Source organism: Numida meleagris, chromosome 25, assembly GCF_002078875.1.
Source record: "Numida meleagris isolate 19003 breed g44 Domestic line chromosome 25, NumMel1.0, whole genome shotgun sequence".
NCBI lineage: Eukaryota > Metazoa > Chordata > Aves > Galliformes > Numididae > Numida > Numida meleagris.
The window spans coordinates 2,445,625-2,455,099 of NC_034433.1; the positions used below are offsets into that span (position 1 = coordinate 2,445,625).

At 44.6% G+C, this 9,475-nt stretch overlaps 1 protein-coding gene across 2 annotated transcripts in view; it reads right to left on the minus strand.

Moving 5' to 3' along the window:
- Positions 1 to 9,036, minus strand: part of PM20D1 (peptidase M20 domain containing 1) — an 18,630-nt gene extending 9,594 nt beyond the window's left edge. Inside the window, exons 1-12 of one of the 2 annotated variants that reach the window (XM_021377396.1) lie at positions 8,700 to 9,036; positions 8,043 to 8,129; positions 7,291 to 7,523; positions 6,248 to 6,334; positions 5,710 to 5,843; positions 5,160 to 5,279; positions 4,497 to 4,572; positions 4,201 to 4,262; positions 3,896 to 3,974; positions 2,728 to 2,799; positions 1,307 to 1,475; positions 488 to 587 (exon numbers count right to left, since the gene is read on the minus strand). In XM_021377396.1, coding sequence (XP_021233071.1) covers positions 488 to 587; positions 1,307 to 1,475; positions 2,728 to 2,799; positions 3,896 to 3,974; positions 4,201 to 4,262; positions 4,497 to 4,572; positions 5,160 to 5,279; positions 5,710 to 5,843; positions 6,248 to 6,334; positions 7,291 to 7,523; positions 8,043 to 8,129; positions 8,700 to 9,036 — 1,556 coding nt within the window. Of the gene's footprint in view, positions 1 to 487; positions 588 to 713; positions 1,115 to 1,306; positions 1,476 to 2,727; positions 2,800 to 3,895; positions 3,975 to 4,200; positions 4,263 to 4,496; positions 4,573 to 5,159; positions 5,280 to 5,709; positions 5,844 to 6,247; positions 6,335 to 7,290; positions 7,524 to 8,042; positions 8,130 to 8,699 lie in introns of those variants that run through there. The other variant, XM_021377397.1, reaches the window with a different exon arrangement.

The window sequence follows — 9,475 nt, forward strand, 5'->3', positions numbered from 1 at the left end:
GTAACCGGGGAATTAACCCTTTAACTGCCCGTACCTTACATGATGTAATGATGTGGAATACCGACAACAAAAAAAATCACAAAACCATAACAAAGTTGCAGACAAATTCACAGTGCTGTGTGTCCAAACATAGGGACAAACCTCTTAAACAAGGCCGAGCATCAGAATGATACCTTCCACACAGCAGCACTACATAATGGAGCCAGTCAGCTTCACTGCATTGCCAACATGAGACACCTGAACGAGGTCTGGTTCACATTTAGAGTAAAGAAGAGTAAGGGCTAACACTGTCTCAGTGTAATTATCATCCCCTCTTTGTGCAGCACCCAAACATGCAGGAAATGGGTGGCCTTACAGAACGTGCGGCAGCAGCAGCACCATGCCAAGGTATACAAGGCTGGGTTTCCTTCAGCCTAATGCCTATCAATTTTCTCTTTCTCTAGTCCCCACCCCAAACAGCTGCCCACATGCAGGCAGAATACAGTACCTGGGAAGATCATCTGACTTCAGGAGCACTGGGTTAAATCGATAAATGGCATTTGTGACGTTAGTGAAATGCCTGCTGTCTGTGTTTCCAATGCACGTGCCTGGAAAACAAACCTCAGATTTACTGTGCATGGCAGCAGCAATTTAATGACTCACACTTTTCCCCAGGAGAAAGGAAAGGCATCTGATTACAGTTCTGTGTGACACCAACCTACATCAAAATCAAAAATCATTGAAAAGAGTTTATTAGAACAGCCTGGAAGAACAACACCCTCTCCTTCACGAAGAGGAGGAACTGAACATATGATTCAGTCATGCTAAGAACAGCTGTGAGACTCAACCTGCATGGGTTTAGAAGTTCAGGCTTCAAACTGCAGTCCAACAAACAGTACAGAAATAGGAAGAAGCTGCAAGCAAGGGAAGGGGCTGGGATCATAAGGAACAATACAGAAAAGCAGGAATGGCTTTGCCAGCTATGAAAACAATAAAAGAAGAGCTAAAGAAAGAAGACCTCCTACTTTCCCTCACAATTCCTTTCTTCCCTGAAGAGATTCCTTTGTATGTGCAGAGAGTCCAACTCAGGCTCATTGTTCCTGTTGGTTTCCTGTTTGCTTTTTTACTTCCACCACTAAAAATGAACATAAAACTTGAAAACATAAAGAGGGCACTGAGTAAAAGAGGAAAAAACAGCTGTTTCCAGCAGTTAACAGCTGGGGTGGAGAAACACACAGAAAATGGAAACAGGGCAGTATTGGGGATGGGGGAGAGAAAAGCAGGGCGGAAGCTGAAGAGGAAACAATTGTCATGTGCTTGCTGTTACCTGGGACTACACTGTCAACATCTGGGAAAGTATCCAGAATGGTTCTTTGGAAAACATGGACTGCAAAGGACTGGTCATCCCAAGGGCTGATGGGAAGGGGGTCAAAGGCCTCCACGACATCAATCTTCACTCTGTCATCAGCAACTGTGTTTCTAACTGTCTCTAGCACCTATGGGTAAAACACAGAGATTCATAATAATAATACAAGAAAGAAATGAGAGAGCACCTCTTCTAGATGTCAATATACGTTCCACTTTGCAGAATATATTCATCTATGAACTGCTAACTTTTGCTCCAAATACAGATGCAGAACTGGGACCAAAAAGGTGTGGCAGTCTCTCTTCCTTTACTTGGTGGATGGCTGACACTTAAGCTAATATTTTTGTCTCAATGCAATCTGATGCACATCACTGCCTCAAGGTTCCTCAACTGCCTCAGGCCCCACAGCTTGTTGCCAATCTCCTACTATTTTGTAGCTGGGTCACCCAAGTAAAACCAATCCAGAACAAGCTTCCAGAAAATACAAACTTTCAAAGGTTCTGGAAGGGAAGATGCTATTTTTTGATAATGTATCACAGCTGTCCTTGGCTGTTCAGGCATGTTCAGCCTGATGCGTGCAAGACTCACAAGTCACAAGTCCTAAGCTTTATTTCATTCCACAATCCCATATCATGCATATATGATCTTTGGCACAAGGAAACTTTTGAAATCTGCTCAATGTAATTGCAAGACACAATTCCAAGTCTAGTCTGCTGTTCCATATTCAGAAAATGCTTGGAATCTGTGCAGCATTTCTAAGAAGGTTGTTCTGAATAAACTCTATTCCACTCATAAGCAAATCAGTGTTGCTCACTTGCACTGTACTCCTCAAAACAATACCCAGAACAGAGCCCTACTGAAGCAAACAAACCCAAATGTGGTGCAGCATCGAGGCTAAGCACCCTGGGAGGCCATAGTGAACAATGCACTTTGCACTCCAGCTCAGAGGAGAAAGGACAGGAGGTGAGCTGTGTTTCTGACAGCCTCCATTAAGGAACAGCTCCCAAACCTTCCCATGCCACTGTTTTAACATGAGGAGAGACGAAGAGAGCGTTCTTACATCTACTGCCACAAGGGCTAAGTTAATTTCAGATGGCAGAGCATCACTTTGCTCAGGGAGGGATGGAGAAGAGCAGGGAGGACACTCAAGTGCCTATGTACCAAGGCATGGTATTGTCATGTCCCACACATCTGAGCTGTGTTATGTATGGATCTTGAGTAGAATAGACTCCAAAGCCTGGATGGCAAAATGCATGAAAGCCTGGAAAACCGTTAAAACAGCAGGAAGCAGAGCAGCCATTAGTTCTCTGTTTCAAAGGCAGAAAAAAGCAAGTTACCCAAGATGAGAGCAAGAAAATGAATAACTGTGCAGGCAGGAGTACCTCAGCAGCCTTCTCTGCAGAGTGGATCCGGAAGTTGACAGTCGCTTTTGCAGAAGATGGGATGACGTTGACCTAGGAAAAAAAAAAAAAAGACCAAAAAATAAAGGAAAGTTTGAAACAGATTAAAATGCCAAGTGCAAACTCAGAAACTGCTCAGCAGTGCTGGGGCTCACAGATGAACGCATCACTCCGTTTCCACTGACATAAATGTGAGATCTCCTTCTGTGCCCAGCATTCAAATACTGCACCTCATTTATAATGCAGATAACCACAAAAAGAAACAACGATTCAACAAAAAATGAAGCTGGCTGCTACATAGAAGCTTTCCTCTAATGATGAGACACTTCCCTTCAGAAACTCCGCGCTGAGGAGTTTTGAGAAAGCTTTATTTCAATATTTTTCCTTTATTGCCACACTGCTTTTCCTCAATTACGGGACACGTTGTGTCTTCACTAATACATTTAAGTAACTTACTCTTCTTGGCTACAGAATGAGTATTTATACTTTTGTTCCATTGGAAAGGCATGATTTAAAAAACTAAAAGAAACCAGAGTGTTATTTCTCTCCTGGCCACTCAGTGTCACTGTTCAGCCACTGTATGGCTGCTTTTTTGTAACACACTTACCCAGGGACACATCAAATAACCTGTTTATTTTCCAGGGCTGTAATATTTTTGGAGAGCTACACCTCTTTATCAGGGCAAAATCTGTCTGTATCAGCCAGAACTTGTTTTCCCTCAGTCCAAGGTGCATGCTAACCCTCCTCAAATGACGGTAAAGGCCTGACCTATGCTCACAAAAGCAAGTCCTCATCTAGGCCAGGGAAGTGTTTACAACTGTAACGCAGTTTCAACTAGTGTCAACAATACTTTGTGTGGTTTCTTGTCTATCCCAAAATGTAAACAATTTTAACGTGGGTTTACAAACGTCTCTTTGTAACAGATTTCAGATACTACAGGAACCATCTATGTTGCAACTGCAGCTAAATTCAAGTCCTGCCGGAAGTGAGAGCAAGGCTGGTTGCGACAGCACGCAGGGTCTAAAAACAGAGCTGACACTGGTCTTATAATTAGATGTATGTAGACAAAAACTGAAAGTCCCAGCTGTCCCTTTGTACTAAACAACAACAACAATAATAATAATAATAATAAAAATCAAGATGAAGCTACCTTGATTCCTGCGTTAAACATTGTGACTGCTGTCGTAGTTCGAATCAAGGCATTAGTGGAAGGTTTCCAGGCAAGAACTCTTACAAAAAGAAGAGAGTCATTTCTCAAAGACATTTCATTTCCTTTCAACATAAGCACCACATTTACATAGGGCTATTCAATTAACAAATTGTTTATTAACTGTAAAGCACTGATGTAAATTACAATATGGTATAACAGATTTCCTGGGAAGACCAGAAATCACTAGCAGCCTTCGTTTCTTAAGAGTGAGATTGGGAATGTTCAGCAAGGATATGATTTCTTACCTGCTGACAATAGGCGAAAACAGCCAGAGATTGCTCATGATGAGATTGAGAGGAAAATTGAACTAAATGGAAGAAACAAAACCACAAATTAGTAAGTTTCGAGTTTTCAAGAAGAGAACACGTTCCATTTGCTGCATCCAAAACAAGGGCAACAGGAACGATTCTCAGGATGGGAGAAATGCCAGCTTGAATCTTCTTTCCAAGAATTACATAACTGTGCTCCCAGTTCATATGCTGGGTTACTCTTCGCTTAGCAATACGAAAAACTGGGAATTAAATTATGGCTCGTTCCTCACCTCTGGTGCAAGGTGCTCCATAGTCATGAGTTCCGGCCCATGGCCAAACAGATTGCGCATGGGATTCTGCTCCAGTCTAAGGCAAAGCAAATCAACATTGGAAATTCATAAACACCTTTGGCTGTTGCTGCACCAGAAAGCGGATGGGAATTTGATTTCTAAAACGTATCCGTGTATCGGAGATGTAACCATACTTCCACCTGTGAATACAGCTCCACTGTACATTTCTGAGCATTCTGGTCACATGCAAAAATTTTCTTTCTAGATGAAGAAATGCAAAGGCCTGACTCTTGCAAATCTACAAAGACATGACACCACATTCCATCGTACTTGTACACGAGGTTTTTCTGAAATATGTATTTACCAGTCAGTTTCCCTCCTGCATGGATATGTAATGAGATTTACTCAGCTTCAGGATAAAACATTACATCATGTTTATTGGTTTGGACAATTACCAGCCAGACACTCCAGACATTTGGCTGTTGTCCCTTTGCTGGGCATTGCATTTCTGCCCTTCAAAGTGAGCTGCAAACTTCAGCTGCAAATCTGTAAGGGGAATTTGCTAAATATTCTAAAAGCAAATATTACAAAAGCAAGTCAAATATCAACGCCTTAGGAACCTGCTTGACTGTCTTTGATGTCAGACAACAGGGAAGCTCTCACCTGGACATAGCTGTTGCAAGAATGCCAATACTTGTCTCTTTTGGAGGAAAGGATGAATGTCCTGGCTCTTTTTCCACAGTGAAGTTCAGTGTTATTGAACCCTTTTCTGTGACAGCAATTCTGGCCAAATATAAATAAATAAACGATTGATGCAACCCCAAATACACATGCACAGAGTACATATAAAAGAAACTAGCCTGCATAATGCTAAAGCACTACACGAAACATGGTAGAAGCAGCAATAACAAATTCTCAGCGCAGCCTTTAAACATTTGGAGGCCTGATGTCTTGGCTTCTTCTCCTGTGAACAGACTCTACAGCATGCAATTAACACGCCTGCACGAGATAAGTAACATTCTGCTTTTGTCAGCACAGCTGCGATGGACAGCAAGCAAACTGGAGGCCCTTTGCTCGCTGCAGATTCAGCAATGCCAACACTGCCTCATGCCTTGAAAACATTTTGGTGACATTAGCAAGGTCATTTCTAACACATAATTAATGGAAATGAATCACTTTCATCACGGCCATTTTTGTTTCCTCTGTTACTTACAGAGCTACTGGCTTCTTCATGCCTGCAATGATGCCGTCCAGTATAGCACTTCCCTCATCCAGCAAGAAGGAGAGTTTCACTCCTCTGGCTTCCAGCAGAGCTGCAATCTTCACTGCTCCCTTCCGACCAGACACCTGTGAGAAACCAGTCAGGAAACAGCAAGGTTTAGCCACACCACAGGGAAGAATGCTGGAAAGCATCTCACTGTTAACAGCTTGGAACAACCAAGACAACGTTAGGCCAGCTTGCCATGTCTTACATATCCTCCAAAGCTCTTCCACGTCTGCAATCAGAAAAGACCTTGAAACAACACTCTGCTGCGTTCTTTTCTCTGTGCTCATTACACCAAATCCCATCAATGTCACTTAAAGCCAAACAAACAATACATAACTATGAGCACGTGCCTGACAGTATCTACACACATAACAAAGAACAACAGGAAGGATCTTCTAGGTGAACAAGGTTTATAAAAATAAGCCTTGTTATGTACATGACCAATGCAAACAAGTAGTTATCTAGCCAAAATGAAAGAAAATACCTCTTCATCATGTCCAATGCCAACATAGAAAGACCTGCGGGGTCTGTAATTTCTTCTCAGTAAGAATTCTAGAGCCTGCAGAATGCCCTGCAGAAAAAAAAAAAAAAAGATAAAAAAATACACAAACCAACCACAGAACATTTTACTATTCCCTGGTGTTAGAAGGAGAATAAACTTAAATGATTGTAATGCAACACAAAAGAAACATGAGGCATTCTCAGCCCTTAAGGAGACTTTGTCCTGCTCACAATCAGGAATTTATTTCTTCAGCTCCTACTGATGGCATTCATATTCTCAAACAATGCAGACTTGGTGTGCTGCACAGGGTCAGTGTATGCACATTCAATACAGCATGGGCCTGTCCTTGCAACTGATGAAGTCAGAGACAAACTGGATAGGAAGCACGATGCTTTTAATCATCCAAGGACCTCACTGTTCCTTTAAATTGTCTGTCCTTTACACAGCCTGGCTCTGACCCAAGCCACCAATCCCATTTATTTTAATTAGCAGCGTGTTTCATACGAAAAGCACTAAGGTAGAAACGGGAGAATGAGAAATTTACTCTGAAGAACGAGAAATGAAATCTACCATTTGCCCATTTGCCATATTTTTCCATTTCCCTTGTCTTTTCAACTTAAACTACATTTTTTTTGTTTGTTTGTTTTTCATTTTTAGCAGAAATTTACATTACCTTAACCTCACAAGTGACCATCTTGTCCTGTCCACTGAAATCACAGATTTTCATTGTCCATTTGTGGAGTTACTTGGGCAGATCACAGTAGAAGGGAGCATCAAAACAAAACCACTCAACCAAATACACTTGCAATATATGTTTTTCTATATCTTGTAAGAGATTGAACTCTGTTTTGTTCAGTAACAGAAGACCACCTCACTTCATCTCTAGGAAAAGTTGGGCACAAACTGCAGGGCTCAGGAATTTTCTTGGGAAAGAAGGGCAAGAGAGACAACACGGCCAATCTCAAGAGACCAGATTCCTCCAGTTTGCCTTTTCCTCTCTCTGAAATATTACCAAGAAGACGTACTATGGCAGAGTTTTTGTTGTCCAGAGTTCCTCGCCCATAGATGAAACCTTCATGCTCTGCAGCTGAGAAAGGAGGGAAATCCCAGCCCTCTGGGGGAGCGGGCACAACATCCATGTGCGCGAGCAGCATATAGGGCATCATCTCAGAGTCAGAACCTCGGACTGTAAAGAGGTGGCTGTACCCGCCAACGATTTCATGCTGAATGAACTTGGAAGAAAATACAGCTGGGAAGGCTGTTTGGAGGAATAAAAACACACATTAAAAAAAAAAGAAAAATCAGCACTCATTTTCGATTTTATCACTGTACACCCCACAGAGCAGTCACGCATTTAGCTTCAGTGAACTCAAGAAACTTGCTTCAGGAAGCAGACACGCAGCTTCACTCTCACACTTCCACCAAGCCAACTGAGCTCACATTTAGGAATTTCCTAAGCAAAAACTGGAACTGTCATCCATCAGCACTACAGCTTTAGAGCAACAGTGGGATGGCCAAATGGGCCGAAACAGGGGTACTCTTTCTTTCTAATTTATTTTTTAATAGCAAAGTCATTTAGCTGTCTAAAGAACCAGAAAACACTGAAAAAGGCATCTGAACTCTTTCTGTCCTAGCTTTGGCCATTAGCGTGCCTTTCCTGAGGAAAAACAAACTAAAAATTGACTCCACTGTACTCACGAGCCATACGTATTCCCTCTGATTTGTTTACTACAATAAAATCGAGCAGCAGGGATTGGTGAGGATGGAAGTTGAGTACCTTTCTGAATGTAATCCCCAAATTCTGCCATGGCGGTGGCATTTAAGTCCTCTGGAGACACGGAAACTGTTGGGATTTTAACAGCACCTTTGGTCAAATACAAAACAGGAATCAGCTGGCACTGAAATCAGTCAAACCACAGTGGACTTGCACTTCAAAAGGCAAAATCAGTGTTTACATTTCTAGGTGTTTTTGAGGCTTTAAAGATTATTTCACAGTGCAGGGGAAGGACGGACGCCTTTCAGCTGAGCTGTGTGCGCTGCACACCGGCACGTCCCTTCCATTTCAGCCAAGATAGTTCACATAGGGACTTTTCTTCACAAAACTGAGGAACACTTGGGTTTTTCATCCGAGAGGGATGAATGACGGGTGTCACTAGGGATGGTACTACCCGGTATTTTGCTAATGGGAACCGATTCCTCAGCCACACTGGCAGGTTCCTAGTTGGGAACGCAAGTTTCATTCCCTAGAGTCAGTCAGGTTGCAACGGCAATATAGTCAGAGCAACCCACTAGGCCTTATAAACAGGCAAGGCTTCCCTCGCTCAATCCCAGCCCGCTGTGTCACACAGACGGGACCGGACCAGGCTGCCCTCCAGCACCGAGCCCTGTGGAACAGCCCGGGGCTGCGGGGAGCGCGGGCGGGAGGACCCCTCACCTCGCAGCGCCTCCTTGAGCTCCAGCCTCTCGTCGGCACTGAAAGCGGCGGTGCCCCCGCGCCGCGCCCACAGCCGCGGGATGGCCGGGGAGCGCAGCACGTAGGCGCGGAGCAGCACGGCGGCCACCAGCGCCAGCACCACAGCGCACAACCCCAAGCCCACCCCGCACAGCACCACCCGCCACCGCCCGCGCCCACCCGCCATGGCCGGCGGACTTGGGCCGCCGCCGCCCGCTCTCGCTAGGGGGCGGGCAGACGTGGCCGCGGGCCAATCGCCAAGCAGCTGCTCCAGGGGCCAGCCAATGGGCGCCGCGGTCCCGCCCTCTCCGCGAGGCATCTTGGGAGTTGTAGTTGTGGTGTTGGCATGACGGCAGAGGGAGGGCGGAGAGGAGCGTCTTCCTTCTCCGTTCTCTCAGTGAAATCTGACATATATGCAGGCCTGGGCTGTGCCACGGGGCTGCTCCCAACGTGACAGAGTGATATGGAGAAAAACGGGTGCCTTTGTGGGGGTGTAATCCACGCTGGGGCAGGAGGAGGCGGCTGGCAGCAGCAGGCCTCATCCTGAGGGGGTTTCAGGCCCTCAGGTTCCAGCAGCTCCACAACCCGCCCCAGTCACGTCTCCTTGGGTTCACAACATTATTCCTTTCAGAAGGTGTTTCCCGATGTTCCCCCTCGCTCTTTCCAGCATTGTGGACACGTACCTTGTGTCTGGTTTTGCCATGGAGCGTGATGGAAAACGCGCTTCTCCTTTTCAGCAGTGTTGTGCTGAAGGTTTA